Below are 20,676 nucleotides of genomic sequence, written 5' to 3' on the forward strand. Positions count from 1 at the left end.
GTTACTTTAAAAATAATAATAATGACCTAGAACTTCAAAACTATCATTGTTCTGCATGTTGAAATTGTGAGTTTCAGCTCCAAATGTCTTAATACTATATGACATTTGTAATACAAAACTCGGTATTTACGCTGAGTAATAAAAATCTATGCAATGAATTCCTGTTCAGACACGATATCCACGAATATATATAGCCGAAGGATTATGTGTTGTATCTTCAGATACGTATTTAGATCGTCAAATTGTTAGGGCTTGTTATATACCAAAATATTATTAAAGATATCGGAAGGTTCTATAGTGGAATATATTGTGTTCCGGATGGACATTATGTGTTGCCGATGGATCATTAATTTTGCTTAGTGTTGGACATTCATGCCAAAGAGACAATACAAAAGATTCTTCTGACAGTATTAGTATGCTATATTATTAAAAAATTTTCCGATAGATAACTCGATTGGAATAGAAATTATCATAAAATTCAATTCAAGGGTATTTTAACAAATTGTGTTCTACTGTTTATAAATATAATAAATTTAACAAATTTACATAAGTGTACATATATATAAATTATATATAATTCATTTTAAATTATAACTAATTTATTTCTACCGTTTTATCTATGTATACTATGTCAATATCAAGAAATTTATAATAAAATACTTTAAATAGGTCGCTAATGTTATAACCTTTTATTAAATTAAATATTAAATTAAATTTTATTATACAAATTATATTTAGTTTTTTTTTTTATATTTTATTTATTTAACATTCATTTTTTTTTTCTATACACCTAATATTATAGGTTAAATATGGGTTTATACATATATGAATTCATATTTGAAAAATGAATCGATATTAAAGCAAGTATAATTTAAAAGGAAAAATTAAATTTGTATTTTTTTTTTTGTGATTTTATGTAAATTGAATATTTTTAAAGTTTAGTGCAGAATTGGGAACATTTAAAGTATAATTGAATAAACCTATAATAAATTTCAATTTATTTTAAATTTGTTTAATTTAGTACAAAGGTTTTAGAAAATTGTTTAATTTTATCATTATTATATATTTTTGGTTAATTAAAATGAAGTTTTTATATTTTTATCAGGGTAAAATTTATAAATTGAAAAAGGAGTGAGATATTATAGCATTTTGCAATAGAATTATATTTTGAGTAATAACGTAGCTGCCTACTAAGCTTGTATAGTTTAAGCAATACTCTGGTTAGTATAATGGCCCTTATATACCTCTAAGGTATTCGCTGTCGAAAATTTGTAAAATTTGAGTTTCTGGCATCTCATATCTCTGTAACTGAAAACTTTTCCAAAAATATGCAGAATGCTAACGGTAAATGCTATGAAATTAATGCCTTTTTCTGTTTCTTGTTTTTCCTTCACCCTAAATGTATATGAAACATTTAAAATATTTCGGTATATGAATGAAATTAATTTTAGTAGATTATTTTTAACTGAAATATTTTCAGTTGTTAAAGGGAAAAGTTCTATATATTACAAACCATGGGTTTGATCCAACTTTATTCTTTTATGATTTTTAAAAAAATGTACACAGATTATACGAAGAAAAGAGATTATTACCGTCCTTCTATATTTTAAGTATTATTTCCATTTAAAAATTCCTAAAAGATTATATATAAATAAATTTTGAAGTCTTGTTTTGATATTCGCAAAAAAAAAATTGCAAAAAACGGGATGTTTTTTAAAGGATAAATTTTATTAAGAATATATGTTTCTGAACGTTAATGGAAATTTAATCGATACAGATCTTTCTCATTGTCTTTTAAAAGGGTACTGAGTTAAATTTAAATTAAAAAAAATTTTAATTGAGAAAAAACACGCGAATTATACTCAAGTTGGTCCGATTAATTGATTTCTTGAAATTTTTCTAATGTGGAGGATTTATACTAACCAGGGCGGGCAGTAGTTTAACTTTAAAAAATAATATATCATTAGCAGATTTTTATTGTAATTCCTGAAGATATGCAATTGTATGTAAGGGAGGAAGGAAATTATTTGAATGTGAAATCGGGTTCGGCTGTAAACACATAAAAATTAATATAATAAAATTGTTTATTGATTTTATTTTTACATAATTTTAAACAAATGACATAATATCTACATCGAATTCTGGATAAATTAAAATTAATGTAGGTGATACAAAGGAAACAATTATTCAAAATAAACACTGGCTTTTATTTTAATTTTTTTAAAAAATTTTTTTATGTTTGTCAGTATATTTTTTTCTCACTTTGGAATTAATTATAAAATATTTTATTTAAAACAAATTCATGTGAAACCTTTTATTTTAATTTTATGTTGATTTAACAATTATTTCAATTAAACTTTTGAAAAATAAATATTTCAATTTTAATATTATTTTTGTATTATATTAAATTTTTAAATGGAAAATAATATAAAGGATTTCTACATTATTTACCTATGCATAAGTAAAATTAACTTACATAATACGAGTAAAAATACAAAAAAAAAAAACACAATAGAATTGTGAAATCATACGTAATCAGATTAAAAAACTATGAAAATTTACAGTTAATAAAAATTAACATGGTTTAATTATTGTGAAGTTTAGGTCAGTAAAAGTTATTAAAAAGAAAGTCTATCTATACTATATAATTTAATACGGTAATTTATTTTTAGCAAAATTGGAAAAAAATGTGCTTCGTTCTATCCGGTTGTACGTCTGTTTTATAAAACATTTACACTACTTAGCATTACATTCATACATAAATATATCTTTCATGCATACTCGTAAATATATCTTTCCTCTGAACAATTTTTATAATTTCCTCTTCCGTTTTAAAGCCCTAAGAATACCATATAGAAAACTTTTAATTTACAAGAAGAACGTAGACAGGTAATGATTTAGTTTGGTCTATCTAGCAATAGTATAAATAAATTTTATTTAGCCAAACAGTTGTCATTAAAATTAAACATTATTTTTGGAAGATTGCATTGATTGGATTCAATACCTTGTGAAAAAAACATATATGCAACTAAATTCACGAACTATTGGTAAACTTGCAAATGTTTCTTAAACAGAAATTTTAGCTGAAAAATGTAAGTCTCAGTAACCATTGAGTTTCAAGATTCAACCAATTTCTAAATATGGGAATTAATTTTTTAATCTCATGTTTTACGCGTATATGGTTTTCATGTGTGTGAACACTTCAAACCCACATGATGTTATAACTTACACATTTCGGAACAAGATATTTCCTAAAATTTAATTTTTACATCATTCTTAAATTACTCTCAATAAAAATACGATTTAAATAAATATTTTTGTTAACAAAATAAAGCAAAAAAAGAGAAATCTTGCAATTTTTAATTTAATTCATTAAAAATTACTGAAAAATATTTTTTTTTCTTTTAATTTCATTCATTCATTCGTCCTTTTATTAAGGTTATTATTATCTTCACCCTCATAAAATTTTGTAACTTTAAAAGTTCATTTATAAAATAAATCTTGAACAATAATGTAAAAAAAAAAAATAAAATTACAAAAAATAAAAAGCAAAGATAATTTTGATATTGCAAGTCGCCGAAATTCCTGGACAGGAAAACGTTTGTTCTCATTTTTTTTCTCTACCAACTATCATAAAAATTCAATGACTTTTTTATGCAAATAAAAAATTGTTCTTTTTTTTTCATTTTTTTTTGTTTTGTTTTTGTCAATTTTGTATTGTTTTTCATTATAATTTTTATTACGAAAAAGAAAAGAAAAAAGGAAATTCATTTTTCTGCTTTGTCTTTTATTTTCAGGATGATACGAGTATTTTGTTATATTTTATTTTTGTCATTGTTGTCAAACTCTAGATGCATTTTACGGTACTATAAGAGTTGTTAAAGGTTCTTTTAGTTAAATTAAAACGGATATTGCAAAAAAAAAAAAAAATCTTAACAACTCGCTTAATGAATTTAAATTTTAATGCAAAAATTTTTACTCACTTATTAATTACTTGACACTTCAGATTCCTTAATTAAGTATGCAAATCTAATTTGAAGGACCTAAAAAAAATTTTGTGCGCAATATGATTTTAATGTCATAATCTACGAGTAGATATAATAATATTGATTACTAGAGCGAAGAGAGGATTTAAGGAGTAGCTTAAATAAAGTTCTGTAAACTAATTAACCAGCCTGTAGAAGCTTAAAATTTTAGGAGCTTTTAGACATTAACAAATAGTTCATTTCGTTAGAAGAAAATTTTTTTCCATCTCTACCCCCTCTCAAGTTATCGCCTCTTGAAATTTGTAAAATTTGAATTTTTGACACCTTATATTTCCGAAACCGGGAGCTTTTTCAAATTTCTGTAAACGCAAAAAGCTAAATGTAAATTCAGTGAAATTAAAAATATAATTATTTTTCTTAACTCATACAATTAACCCTTAAAATCGAGCATTATGTTAACCCCTTTTTATATTAATTTTTGCTTTATTTCAAAGACTGCATATATGCGTCATCCTAAATATATGCAATCCTAGAAATAGTTTTGTAGATGAATGAAAATAATTTTAAGAGTGGTAGGTATACATAGACTGTATTTAAAAGCAGAATTTTCACTTGTTGAAGGGAAAAGTGCTACAATACAAACCATTGGTTTGACCCAACTTTATTGAAATGGAGGAACGCTTAGTTAAAATGCTTAAGTTTTATTATTAAATAACGAAACAACATGTGGCCAACGACTTTTTGTACAGCATGACAATTATGTCATGGCACTGTATACCATGACAATTTGCGGTTTTTCTTAGGTTTTGACATAACTATTTTAATATAGAATGTTTCAAGGTTAAGAATTTAAATTCTATTCGCATGTCAGAATTAGATTACGATTTTTTAAATAAATTTTCTGTCAACTATTGAACATTTTCTATAATAATTTCTGATTCCATACTCATTCACATGCGTACGGCAACTTGTGTATAATTTCGTGTAATAACAATGATTATGAACAAAATTCTTTGTTGAACACTTGTTAAATGAAATTAAAAAAATTATTTGATTTTAATTGGATATTTTTTTTTTGATTTATTACAGAATAATTAAAAGTCGAGTTGTTGGACTAAAAAAATTTTGAGAAAAAATATCAAAATTCAATTCAAAAATTCAATGCCACTCTTGTTCATAATTTTCATACCATTAAAGTGTAAGAAAAAAAAAATGGGAAATTAAAACCTTTAATATTAAAAAATGTCCCAAAATCAATCATTATCATATAGTCAAATTATTTTTGACGTATACTGTTCACTTTATATTTATTCAAAAAATAATATTTGTTTAAAGAAAAACTTTTTAATAAAACAAAAAAAAAAAATTCCTTTCTTTCATTATTCATTATGAATATAGATGAAAAGTTAAAATATGATTGCATCACATAAAAAACCAGAAATTGATAAAATGAAAAAAAAATTGATGACGATGGTGATGATTGTGCGCTTATAAACTAAAAACAAAAAAAAAAAATTTTATTGCCAGGTTGTAAACATTTTTTGCTTCTGTTTTTCTTTTTTTTGTGATGCTTTTCCGCTATTGTTTTGTCATGGTTGAGAGTAACAATGGAAAACAACAAAAAATAGAACCTGAGAATCCAATATGTAATAAATCATTCTTATATATGATGTCCTTGGACTCTTGGTTATAATGATGATTAAAATAAATTTTTACATATAGCTATATATATGTACCACTTGATTGGTTGTTTGGTTTGGCGTATTTCATTGTGAAAAGAGAAAAGTGTATATTATGTAAAAATTAAATAAAGGAAAATGGCATTTAATTTTCCTGGAAAGTTAATATTGTGTTGCTGATACACAAATTCAATGAAATATATTCAATTTGTATTGTGTACATATGTTTGCAATGGCAAAAGTGTGATTCTTGGGAACATATATAATATATGAGTAGGTGTAAAACGGATATATTTTAATGGTAGACAAACAAGTGCATTGTAAGAGAATTCCAGTATTTTTCGTTTTCAGCAAATTTACTCTTAAGTAATTTTCAAATTATAGCTGGCTTATTTTTATAGGTGATATTAGAGGAATACGTCAGTTAGAATTTTTATTTTAATTCAGAACAGAACTTATTCTTTTCAGATTGTGATAGGGTTTTGCAAAAACACAATAATATCGGAATTTTCTAATAAAACTTATCTTGGTCAACACATTTAGCACACTTGTTACACTTAATATTAACTTAAATTGTGCCATTTTCATATGGTTTTTAAATTATTGTACTTAATTTACATTTACATAGTGTAATGTAGTTAGAATTAAATCATTGTAAAGAACATGAAATAGTTCTGAGGCGAATAATTACCAGTGTTATGAAATTTTTTGAATAACTTTTATGATAAAGTTTAAAAATTATAAAATTTTCATTGGAATTTTTAATTTGAATTTGTTGTAAAACATATGTCTTCAAATCTATTGTATTTTGGATACAATTTCAAATCGAATTTATGCAATTTGTTTTATTTTGTTTAATGATTTGTTTGAATTTTGCCTTCTTATTTTGGATTAATAATTTGAATCAACAATTTCGATATCTCTGTTGATTACACATACAACATGCATTGATTTTTACACATATGTATATAAATAGGAGACTGCGAGTAGCAAGATCGAATAAGAATTTTTTAATTTAATTAGCCATTTTAATTATAATTTCATAAAAAATTGCGAAAAATTCGCTAATTATTAGTATTAGATTATTATAAAATCATATAGATAATTAGTTTTAAGTTTTCAAATTTAATTTTATTATTAAAAATTTACACTTCAATAAATAATGAATAATTTTTAATTAAATTTTATTCGAATAAATCTAAATTACTCGTATATGAAATTTAATATATTAGGTCTAAATCATAATTAAGATTCACGTTATCTTTTTTTTAATAAATGGTGTGAAAAGAGCAATAAAATTTATATGAAAACTGAAAATAAGTAATAAAGATTTAGAAATATTTTAAGAAACTAATTACCTTCACCGATTCGTAAATATTGTATATCAGAAAAAGAATTTTATAGGAAAGCGTTCGTTTTGTCTTTTTTGTTCTTTATTTCAAAGATTTGGGATAAAAACGGGATACAAGAATATAATTTTCGAGTACTAGCTTTTAGAGCATAAGGAGCTCAGAGCAAATTGGCCTACTCCTCACTGCCCAAATTTTTGACACAATGTGTGGGTTAGGACACTTTTGGACTGGAAAAAATTAAATTTTTGGGTGTGAATTTTGTCGATAAATATAAATTTTGCATTTATAAAAACATTTCTAACAAAAAAGCAAAAATTTCAGTGAGGTTTAGGCCACTTTTCTTCTGAGCCCCTCATTTGTAATTGACTGAAACTTAATTCTAAATTCTTATATAAGATTATAAAACGTGGGTGCTCCTAATCTAAAAAAAAAGTTTTATACTTTTGAGTTTTAATTTACTCCGCTATTCTAACAAATGTGTGGTTTGTGCTTTGGATGTTAACATGAAATTGGGCTCAAATGAGAAAAATTCTGAATTATTTTAAAAATCACTGCATTTGAAGATATTTAAAAAATATTGTAAGCCTTTTTCTCTTAATAAACCCGCAGAGAGACGTCGTAGACCGGTGAGATATTAAAAGAAGGAGTGTAAAGGTAATACTCTTGAATACACACAATTACGCTAATTAATTGCATTGAAATATTTGTATTGCAGCAAAAATTCAATATTTTTAACAAAAATATTTCTCTAAATATATTTATTAGAAAAAAAAATATTAAAACAATTAATTTTTAAATTATGCATCCTGCAAAGAATTTATTATGTGATTAACTCAAATCACGTATCTAATATAAGAAGGAAAACTACCAATATTTTATTTAAATTTTAATCTCATCTTAAAAAAAAACAAGACAACAACATAAAAAAAATTTTAATTTCATTTTGTAATTTATTACCGCCTCATTAAATTTCTCTCTTTTTTTATTTTTCATTAGCAATATTTTCATTTTTATTCATTTTTAAAGAAAAAACCAAAAAATGAAATAAAATAAAAAAAGAACACAATGACCTGAACCTTTAATATTATTATTTTTGTTAATTATTTTTCATCAAAAATCCTTAATCAAAAGAACAAAAAAAATACTTCTCCCTTATCCGTCAAAATAAGGCTACTAAATAAAAAATACAAAAAAAAAAATTATGAAAAAAGGAAAAGTAAATAATCAACTATAGGGCTGCTTTTTTTTTCCTTTTATTCAGAATTGCATCCTTTCAATAAAAGATGGACCGAATAATTAAAGAGAAACTAAAGTTTTATTTATAGAAATAAAATGGCGGTGGATGTAGTAAAGTTTATAAATATTTCTCTTTTACTGTGTAAATTATTTCAATGTACCCGGTTCTACATGTCGTTTTCGGAAAATGAAACTTTCACGCTAAAATTAAATTTTCCAATAGACCATTCAAATATTAATCATTAATTTTTGATTCTGTTTATTGGTAGTTTCCATAAACAACAAGCAACTGTTTTTTATTTTAAAATATTTTGTGTTTTCGTCTGAAATCTCAAGCCTGACTCGAAATTTCAAAACTGTAACAAAAAAAAGAAGCTATTCAACAGGAATTATTTTAATCAGATAAATCTAGTGACATCTCATTTTTAAAGTAAAATGAAAGTTAAAATTGTTCCCTACGCTTCCTGAAATTCTTTCTTTAGGAGAATACATCTCAAAAATTTTAAAAATGTCGTAAAATTTCGCATTACAAAATAAGACAAGGATTAAAGTTGAAAGAGAATTAATAATGGTACCCTATTGTCGAATTTTATACTATTAAATCGAATATAGCCGACTTTCGGCCTAAAATTCATGAAGTAAATCATAAGTTTCACCGAATTTTTAAGGTCCACAACCGAATTTACAAGAATGCCATATTAATGATACACTGCAAAAAACTTTTGAATAGAAACAGAACTGTTAAAAAAAATATTATAGAAACAGTTGAAATAACAGTAAAATATGAAATAAACCATACCGTTAACATTTCATATCTTTTTACCGTAGTTTTTCTCTTATTTTTTTTTCTTAAATTTATTTTTGTGTTCTATTTTTTTTCTATTTGTTTTATTTCTGCCGAAATATCCTTAATAATATTTATGTAACATGCTGTGACAGCATTTAAATTTTTTTCTTCTGTTTTTACTATAATAAAAGGACGTGAATTTTCAATGATGAATTTTTTAAAGCCGTGAAGACAATAAAATTAATTGTCCTTTTTTTCTTCTTATTCTTTTTTAATAATTTAATTCAAGAAAAACATAAAGATTGTTTGTAAATAAAAAATGTTAGTCCTAATAAAATTTTTCTTGTTTCGTTTTTTATTTGTTCAAAAAAAAAAATATTTTTTATGAATTTCATTAGGATCGTGTATATTTAAATATAAAACAAAAGAAAAATATAAAAATAAAAAATTGGCTGAATCATTGTAATGTTAATTTTTTTTTTTCTAAAAAAATTAAAATTTCAGGAAGTTTTCTGCTACGAGTATGAAAGCAAGTAAATGCGGAATGAACAGCTTTTGTTTTTCATTTTCTTACAAATAGAAGTTTAATTAAATAAGGTTTCTGACCTTCCATGTAGACACAGGTTACAGTATTATATTTGGTTAGAAGGGAATTTTATATAAGAATTCACGTTTTTTCGTTTCCCTAATAATTTAACAAGGTTTGGGCAAATGAAATTTTAATTTAAAATACAATGAAAATTTACAAGTTAAAAATTTTATTTGTAATATTTGTAATATATAATAAATCATAAATTCAATAAAGTGTGGGACTCGTACAAAAAAATTAATAAAAATTTAGAATTAAACAATTTATTTCATCTTTTATTTCGATAAGAGACCGATTTAATTGCGCTTACAGAGAGCTTAATTAATTCTTTTGTTAAAAATAATTTAGTGCCAATTTCTTCCAATAAAACGCATCTATACATTATGTGTTGGATATGAGAATATCTGATTCTTTTAATGAAAATTATAATTGACTTGAAAATTAAAAAAAAGAAAAAACTCAGTCATCTTAGTCTTTCAGTATTTTAAGATAATTTCATACGAGTATAACATAATTAAAATATTGCCCCGTAATATATGCAATTTTATTTTTATATTGATTTTATGTATATATTTAGTTTCAGAAAATTAAGAGTTGCAAATTTTACATGAATTTAAAAATTTATTGTTAAAAAATTTGCTGATAAGACGAAGTTACTTTTCAGTCAGAATATAAATAGATTCTTTCAAGTCAAATTAATAATTTTAGAGCAATTCCTGGTAAAAATTTGAAAGAATAAAAATTTAAATGAAATTTATACAATAATGCGACTGTTTGTCATACAGCGGGTTAATATAGTCAATGTAGCACTTTATTTTGAAATTCAATGAATTAATAAAAATTTTAAATATTTATTGAATAAGTTGTATGTGAAATGGTATCAGGCAAGATATATAAAACGCAATTAACAAATTCTTAGTCACATTCAATGAAATAATAAAAAAACTTATTTTCTTCAGTGTAATCAGACAAATATGATCAAATTAGTCTGTATTAAATATTTTATGGTGACCTAAATTTAATTAGGTTTAAAAAAATTTTACGAATATTTTTATTAAAATAAAATTTAATTAAAAAAAACAAAGCTATTTAATTTTTTTTTTGTAAAACTATTTACTGTTTCATAATTAATGAAATTATTACTTTGGATCATAACAAAATATTATGGTGGTTTCTTCCTCAAAATATCAGAACACCAATGAAATATGAAATTTTCTAATAAATCTTTTTTATTATACATCATAATAAAAGTTGATTATTAAATAAAGAAGAAAACAGAAAAATGTATATACTTATATATTTGTATAAAATATTCATTAATCCAAAGATTTACATTTAAATCTGAACTTTTTGACGCTACATGAAATCATAAAAAAATTTTTCTTATTTTCAAATCTTAAAATATGATAGTAACAAGTTATAGGATAAAATATTCGAAACCTTGTTTTTTTCTGTTATATTATTTAACTTATAACAATAATAATGAAAATAATAAGAACAAAAAGAAATATTTAAGTTCTAAAATATTCAAAATTTATGAATAAAATTCTAATACATGATTGTAGTTGTATTGTTTCCATATTTTTGTGTTAACAGTTTTTGACAAGGACAAAAACTCATAATTTTCATTATTAAAAATATGAATATACGAAAAAAAGGACACAAAATTAAATTGAAAGATAACCACAAAAATAAATGAAAAAAAAAAAACAAAAAGGAAAAAAATTTTTTTTCAAATTTTTTGCTTATCTTATGATTTTGTTTTTTTTTTGTTTGTTTGTCATGAAAAAATCATGACAATGCAAAGTTAAAGTAAATTACAAGAAATTATTCTTTAAAAGGATATTTAACTTGAACTTGAAAAGAATATACAAGTTAAAATTAAAAAATATAAAATGAGAAAAAAAGGATCTTATTTTCAAGTGTTGTATTTTTGTAAAAGTCCTTGTTATAATTAATATACAAAAAAAAAAGAAAAACAACCTGAAAAACTGGAAGCAAAAAAATTGTTTGTGTGTACTTTCTGCTCTTAACTTAAATCATTATTGAGTGGATTTTTTTTATGAAAAATGTTCAAGGTGTTGAGGGCGTAATTTCGGACATTCTATTCAGTTTTTTGTTACATTTTTTTACACTTTTTAATATTATTGTTTGTTTGTTTTTTCTTTGAGGTTTAGACTTTAATTGTATTTCTTGTAATATTTGTATATTTATATATATATATATATATATATATATACAAGAGGCATTCATAATTATTATACAACAGTTATGATATTTGAATTTATTTTTCTATGTTAATTAAAAAAGTTGTCAAATATTAAAAAAAATAAAATAGATAGGGTATATTTATTTTTCAAACCCGACATAAATTTAAATTGGAAAAAATAATTTAAAAATTAAATTTTATTTTTTTGGAAGGAAACAAAATTTTTGATATTGAATTTGGGAACACTATTTAAATATACTGCATAAGCACTTTTTCTAAATAGAATCAAAAATATTGGTTATTGCAGATTTGCGATCAGAAAATCCAGTATCATTTAGTCTAATAGTAACCGATTTAACTCTGAAAATCTAGTTATTGCTGTACAAATCTCTTTTAATGAGTAAAAATGGTTCCTTTAAATGTTGTTAGAATTCATGTTATCCACATCTTCAAATAAAATATCATTGATATCGAGATAAGCTAACGATATTATCGATATAAGGCGAATCAAAGATTGATATTTCAAGTAATTGAGCAATTGGATAATATTATGCTTATATAGTGTACATGCGTTGAAAATGCTTATATGGTATATGGTAGGTATACGGATAAGAGTTGAGTGAAAAAAATTTTGAAAAGTTTAAATATTGCCGTGCTAACTTGAATTGATGAAAAAAGATTGGTATGAAATTTAAATGAAATTAAAATGCAAGTTAAATTTGTTTGTTATTGAAACAAATATGTCCGTCCTAGGAAATTTACTAGTATATACTAAACTTATACTAGTATATACTAATAAAAAAAGATATCTTGTGGTTTTAGTCCTTGGTTTCATAATTTACCTAGCAGATCACAAAAAAAAATGTTTTGTATTTCTAATTCATGTCGAAATTTTTTTCTTTTTATACCTTATTTTTGTTTTAATTTTTGCAATTTATTGATATTTAATGGAAAATCATAAAAAAAAAATTAAATGAAGTCTTGTATACGAGTGTTTGAATTCTACAAGTCGATCTAGTTTCTCATTTTTTAAAAATTCAATGTTATATGTAATTTATGTACAAAAAAATGAATAATATGTACAAAATGATAAATTATGTTTAATATTTAAATTTTTAATTCTTATTTACTAATTTTATATGTATAAAGCAAAATTTAAATGAAATATAAATTAATATTAAATATTTTATAATTGTGTTTGAACAATAACATATTTTCTTGTAACACCGAAAAAAGGTTAAGTTATTAGGCTTCAAAGTTTATCTTTCGGAATTACTGAATAAATTTTTTAGCAAATTTTTAGTCAAATTCAGATTTACTATTCTATGAAAACGGCTGATTAGGAGAGATTTTATTATTGATTAGATTTGATATTCTATAATGTAAATTTGTATATTTTTATTAAAATGAAAATTATTTATTAAAATAAAAGTAATTAATTTTCACTTATAAAATTCAATATTTTTCAATATTATTTAATATTTTAAAAGTTCTTCTAAACTTTTTTATTTCTTGCTACACAAAATTTGTAAAATAATTTAAATTAATTTTCTTCTTTACATAATTTAAAGTTTTGAGGATTCTTTCTATAAGTATTGTATAAGAATTTTAAAATAAATAGAACATTGTATTAGAAATAAACATTTTACAGGTTTCATATAATATTTCATTTGAAATTTTGCCTTAAAACAATTCGATATATTATTTATATGTATTAAAGTAAATTTAAGATTAATATAAAAATATTTTTAAAGCACTTATATACATTTATTATATTATATACATAATAAGTTATAATAATATACATATATACACACATATAGATATATTTATTTTATCTGTTAATTATATTTAATTTCGATTAATTAAAATAAATTTACATGTATTATATAATATATATAGATATCCTATATGTAATTATTAAAATTCTTAAAATATTTATTAAAGTATTAAAAAATCTACTCTCATATTATTATCATATTTATGTATATATATAAAAATTTCATTTAATTTAATTTTTGTATTATATTGTAATATTATGTTTTATATTGTAATATATGTAAATATAATTGTTATATATTATTTTAGCTTGTTTTTTGAAATTTATTAAATTTTTAATAATATAATTCAAGAATATAATATTAAAATTACCTGATTTATATCTCCTTGAGATTGAGGTTGAGGAGTAAATTCTCTTATAATTTTTCGCTCAGGGGTCGGAGGCCAAGCAACACGTTTGTATCCTAAATTTTTATGTATAGAAAATAAGTAACATATAATTATTATTTGTTTTTATATTATGCATTTGAATATTATATCAAAGTATATATAAAAAATACTTATAATATAACGATAGTTGCAATGAAAAACATTTATAATATATGATAGTGCATATGTATATACACATAAAATGTATACGAATGTATGATATTTATTATTAATGAAAATTTAATACAAAAGAATTATTTTTAGTTATTAGTTTTTATTACCAAAGTTATTATGATATTATAAGAAAAGAACATACATAATAATACAAAACCTAAAATCAAAAATAACTATTAAACATATTTTGTTGACTATATTATGTATATATAGTATATTATAAAGTAATTTTATTTATTTTAATATTATAATATATACTCGTAATAATTATTTAAAATTAATTTGGATTATGATTTATTGTGTCAAGTATTTAAAATATTTCAAATTAAATATTATTTAACTTTTAATTTTTATATATACCAATGTCATATATGATATATGTATATATATAGTTTTTTAATTATTTACTTATTTTAGATTAAACTTTATAATATTTTAATATAGAATATTTGTTTAATATTAAAAATTTATTGATAAATTTATTTAATTTTGAAAGTGTTAAATATATTTATTGCAGCACTGTAGGACACTATGTAAATTGATTATTTTACTTTTTTTTCGTGTATAGATTATATGAGTGTAATATAAAGTTTTATAAGTTGAGGGATCAAAATTTGAATTAATTTTTGTTCAGAGGACAGAAACTTACATTTTTACTGACCGCGTTGCATACAAAATAATAATAAGTTATATGTATGTCTGTCAGGCAGTCGTATATCCTCATTTTGGCCGAACAGATTTTGAAACTCAACTGAAGGCTGGGCTGATTGGTGAAAATTTATATTTCAGTTTAGGATACATATATATCAGACTTAGACAACTTGACTTTTCCTGCAGGTCCAATTTGCATTTTTGCGAATATGCAGAGAACTAATCAATTAATGTTCTTGGAATTTAATATGTATTGAATTTTAAGATATTTTTGAGAATATCATGTCTCGAAAACCGTAATTTCACTATACCAGCTGATTTTACATTTTCTAACATAGTTATATCTAAGAAATTAATTAATATAGACTTTCGTAAAACCCAATATTTGAGTTCTGTTTTCTACGGGAACTAACTAGATAACTTTTCATTCTAGGATTCGGATGGCATTAAGAACCAAATTTCTGTTTATCTATAAATAAGTAAAACTTATTCTAGTAGCGTCTTAATATATAAATAAAGTGTTCAAACGGTCTTTTCATAATCTTGTGGTTGATAATAAATATTTTAATTATTTTCACTATTCATGCAGAATTTTTTTCAGTTAAGGGTAACATGAAAATTTTGACTTGAATTTTAGAAAATGATGTTTTTCAAAATGCAATATTTTATTCTTAATAATAATTTGTATGTAAAATGTAAGATATTAATCATTGCCAAATGTAATAATTTGTTTGGAATTTGAAAAGAATTTCCTTTAAGTAATTTTTAAAATTTAATGTTTTGCTTGCATTTTATTTGTATAATATCATTGTTGTGTTTACAACATTTTGATTTGACTTTAATTAAATTCTAATTAAAATTTTATTTAATTTTTATGTTTAACACAAAATTTTATTGTTCAACAATTTTTATTTATAATTAAATTAAAAGTACAATATATATAAAAAAAATACATAATTAATTTAAAATTAATATGAAAATAAAAATTAATTAGAGATTTTTTTTTTCTTTTTGGTTTTCCTTAACATAAATTTTGTAAAAGAGTTTCTGAAATTTTGCCAAAATTAAAATATTTATTTTCTTTATTCTTAAATTTTTTTTTGTTATTTGCTTACATTTTATTTATAATTTTTTAAACAATTTCAAGTATAGTGTTTATTAGACGTATAATATTATTTTCTTCAAATTAAAAACATATACAATATTTTAAATATATAGAAAAAATATAAGATTTTTTTTATGGTATTCCAAAAAAAAAAAAAAATTTATTTATTTTTGACAAATTTTTTTTGAAGAAGAATCAAAATAATAATTATTGTATGCTATTTAAAAACGATATTGTTGAAACAGAAAAAAAAAGAATATTGTTAAGGTTATTAAAGAGCAATCCAAGTGGATATTTTGGGTAAATTTTACTATTAAAATTTTATAAAAAGATCATAAAAAAATTTTTTTTTTCTAATTTATTTATTTTGTAAATATTCAAGGAATTTTCAATAAAATTATAACAACAATTTCTTTATTTAAGAAAATTTTAATTATTTTGGATACGCACTTCATTTACATCTGGCATTTTTTTGCACGTACGAGTATGCTTACAAGTGCATTACAATTGGTTTATTATTTTTGATGTCAACGGATTACAAAATAGGATAATATCAAATAATATTTTTGGTCTGAAAACTAAAGATTGTAGTAAAAAATTGTTGAATTTTATTTTTTTGAAAATTTTAAAATTTATGGACTTGTGGGCTCGTTGTTAATATTTGCTTTCATATTTTTTTAATAATTGAAAAATTATTTATTAGCTGAAATTAATTTAAAAAATTAGCGAAAATTCTTATCAAAATTAGATAAAATAAATAAATTTGGCTTGAAAATTGATTTCTTTCCAAAAACCAAACTGTTTAAAAATTTAAATGAATTCCACTTGTTGGTCATGAGAAGAAGGCTGACCACGGAAAAACACATATTATAATTGAAGCTTTAAAAGTAGTTAATAATAACCACAGTAATTTTTTTAGTTCAGGAAGGAATATAGGGCTGTTGCATAATACTATGTCGATTACATTACATATATGACGTTATTCTAATTTACTATTTTATCCAATGGTTCTAAAGAATTTATTATGGCATTTTTTTAAAATTATTTTTCTAAAAACCCTTTCAAAAAAAATTTAATCAACTATTTATGTAAAACATAAATCATAATAATGGTTTTGAACGAAAAATATTGGTAATTTGTACTTAAAATAAATTTAAAATAAGATTTATTTTGCGTGTTTCTCGTTTTTTTCTATTTAAAATCGCTAATTAATTACACCTCATCCATTAATTAAACTAGTCTAATATTTGATAATATGCATTATGTCAATATGTGTATATACATACAAATATATCTCTAAAATTAGACAATAATTTATAAATAATATGTACAAATATACGATATTGGATATTTGGGTTACTGAAGGCAGTCCATTTTCATAATAAATTGTGTTCTTTAAATTTTGAAAAAAATTTCTTTTTAAAAAAAGATTATTATATTGACATTGTATTATTAATATTTTCATTCAAATTAATTTTTTTTTCAATAAACACATTAATGTTCGTACATGTACTTGTAAGTACATACACACATTAAAATTTTGTCATATTTTCAATATTAATTATGACATAAGTCATTAATTTTATATTTTACCTGCATGACCTAACGTATATTTTATGTATGCACTTCAATAAAATTAATCGAATATATATATAAAATTTTATAGAGCTTGGACCATTAAAATTTTTTTTTTGTTTTTATTCACTATATAATATTGAAGTTGGCATTGTTCACATTTCATAAATATTTTTTTTTTTTGTAAAAAGAATTTGTCATAATGATGTCAATAATTCAAAATTTTATATGAATTTATTATAAATTATATATTTATAATAATTATTATATTATATGCGACCATGATGCTTAATTTATGTGCAAGTTTTGTCTTTTCAAAATTATAATTTTTGCGTGTAAAAATCATTATAAATAATTTTATTGCATTTCGTTTAAAAATTATGTCAATGGAATAATATATACATACATGGACAAATACATACGTAATATGCTTTAGGAATATACATATGTATGTATATGTAAGCCTGTCAATTATAATAAAGTATATTTCCTCAAAAAATGGGAAAGGTAAATCATTTTCATAAAATGATAATTTCAATATTTTTGAAATATGATTTTATACGGTATTTCAATTGGAAATTTGAATGCAAATTTTTTTTTGAAATGTGATAAAAAAAGGTTCGTTTTATATTATCAACATTTTGTTTGATAAAAATTTAAAAGTTTAACTACGTTGACCATTTAATCATAAATTACTTATTGTCGTAAACAGATAAACGGTAACATTGCTTTATAAATGACAAAATTTCTTGTGTCTGCTATAATTATATAAATTTTTAACTATTTCAGGACGGCATTCATTTTATAAACTTTATACACAAATATAAAAAAAGTAATACTATGTTTACTGAGTATGTTCATAATATTGTATTAGATAGCGTTGCCAGAAAACATAAAAAAATTATTTAAAATATTTAGATTTGCTTAGTAATTGTAATTAAGCTATTATAGGATTTTGATAATAAATGGCTTTATATGTGTATTCTTTAACGAATTCGCAATAATTCCAAATATGAAATGAAATATTGCTAAATATGGAATTATTTACATTAGCAAGTAAATAAGCTAAAATTTAGCGTAAATTTTAATTTTCTCTTCCTTAATTCATTTCGAACAAATTGAATCCCTTCACTGATTAGATTATATTTATTGTTATATGTACATAGATTTAATAGAAGCAAAATTAAAATTAAAGTAGAGGGAGTTCCTCAATATTTTACGTTCTTTATATTCTATCTATAATTAAAAAATGTGGCTTAAAAAATTATTTTTTATCATGTTTAATATTTAAAAATAAAAAAGATAATTAATTTATAAAGTGTAAAATTTAAAATTTTAAATAACTAAATTAAAACAAAACTTGTACTCTTAATAAATATTTAGCTAAGTGTGTGTATGTACAGGATGTACAGGAAAAGCAACCAGAAAATCTTTTAAAGTTAATTTCTTTCTTCATAAAAGTTATCTCGTTTAAAATAAAACAAAAACAAAAATGATGTGTTTTTGTTGTTTTTTTTTTTTTGAAGTATCCTTAATGTTGTACATTTAATGCCTAACTGGAAAATAACAGAGTGGCTAACAGAATTTCTTAATTAAGTTTTAAAAGAATTTCATTTTATTTTTTTTTGTTTTTCTTATTTTTATATCTACTATGTACATAGTGTACTAGAATATAAAAGAAGAGAGAAAAAGAAGAAAAAAATAAATAAACCACTTAAAAAAATCATCCGTAAATATAAAATTTTATAGTCCATGAAATTTGTTATCATAAATTTTTATTATATATAGAAAATATTTCGTGTGTTAAAGAAAAACAGAAAAAAAAAAAATTTTAAAATATGTACTTACACATATACATTTACAATTTTTTAATACACATATACATTTGTAAATAAATGTGTTTTTTTTTTCTTTCATTTATATTTAGATTATAATTTAGAAGAGGTAGTGAACCTTATATGATGACGTAATTTGAATTATTTTTATTTTTTTAAATTCTAAAATTTTGGTAAAATTGTGGAAAGTTATTGAAGGCATTGACATCAACTTTTAATATGCATAGGTATATTATTCATGAAACTCAATTATTTGTTTCCATACTGATTACGAGCATTTGTACGATTTGATTGTAAAAAAATATACGCAATTGCTATATGACATCAGAGACTTCAATATTAATCATTAGGTAATTAGTGTAGAAGAGAATTTTTAATAAAAAATCAATTCTCAAAACAGGTACAATTTGTAGAGCATAAGGTCTCTTTATACGAGACAAATTTTAAAAAATAAATCAACTAAAATTTTTTTAAGCCAAGAGGCTAGTTTTGAAATAACTCGCTAACTTAAAAGATTACTAAGTTATTCTTATACAACGACAAGGTATTTACTTAAATTGTTAAGAAATTTTGTCACGAGACAAGGTTTACTCGTTTTTACAAAAATGGATGAGGTAATACGGCCTTGTGAAGACATCTATAATATATAAGTAATATATTTTAAAAGAATGCCCTACAAAAACTTATGTTTTCTGATCACGTTAACAAGTACAGGAAATAAAATATATGTGAAAGTGATTTTTTTTTGAGCGAACAAGACGTGACTTTCTAATTCCAAACAAAAATAATCAGAGTTTCGTAAATTAATAATATTTACCTACGACTGACTTATAACACGGGCCAGATACTAAAATGAAAAACTAAATACATTATTATGTACACGTTTTGTTGTTTGGTCTTTTTTTTATGTTTTGTGTATTTTTTACCTAAACTTTAACTATATAATTTTTAACACGGTGATTGACCATTAAGTTAAGTTGTCATGAAGTTTTATGAATATTACATTAGAAAGTGTACTGTTTTATATTAAATGTGATATTAAATGATGTTTAATACAAATAATAGGTTTTGTTTTTTTTTTTTTAAATGAATACATTTTTTAGTAATATAAGAACTTTTATATAACATTTTTGTATATGTACGAGTATATATTATATTTGTGATGAAAATAAGAGAGATAATAAACTCAAGCGTAGTCAATGAAAGAAAAAACGTGAACAATATAAATTTCAACATAGTTTGAAACATGAAAATAGCACACATGAAAATTGGAAGCAAATTTTCTAAAGT

General features: G+C 22.1%; 1 protein-coding gene across 4 annotated transcripts in view; it reads right to left on the bottom strand.

The window, feature by feature from the left end:
• LOC129610327 (uncharacterized protein MAL13P1.304) overlaps positions 1 to 20,676 on the bottom strand; it is an 81,056-nt gene that overhangs the window by 5,244 nt on the left and 55,136 nt on the right. For all 4 annotated transcript variants that reach the window (XM_055522869.1, XM_055522868.1, XM_055522867.1 and 1 more), the window contains exon 6: positions 13,990 to 14,081. In XM_055522869.1, the coding sequence (XP_055378844.1) occupies positions 13,990 to 14,081 (92 nt within the window). The remainder of the gene's footprint in view (positions 1 to 13,989; positions 14,082 to 20,676) is intronic.

Source organism: Condylostylus longicornis, unplaced genomic scaffold (genome assembly GCF_029603195.1).
Source record: "Condylostylus longicornis isolate FDR11 unplaced genomic scaffold, ASM2960319v2 ptg000044l, whole genome shotgun sequence".
Classification (NCBI taxonomy): Eukaryota; Metazoa; Arthropoda; class Insecta; order Diptera; family Dolichopodidae; genus Condylostylus; species Condylostylus longicornis.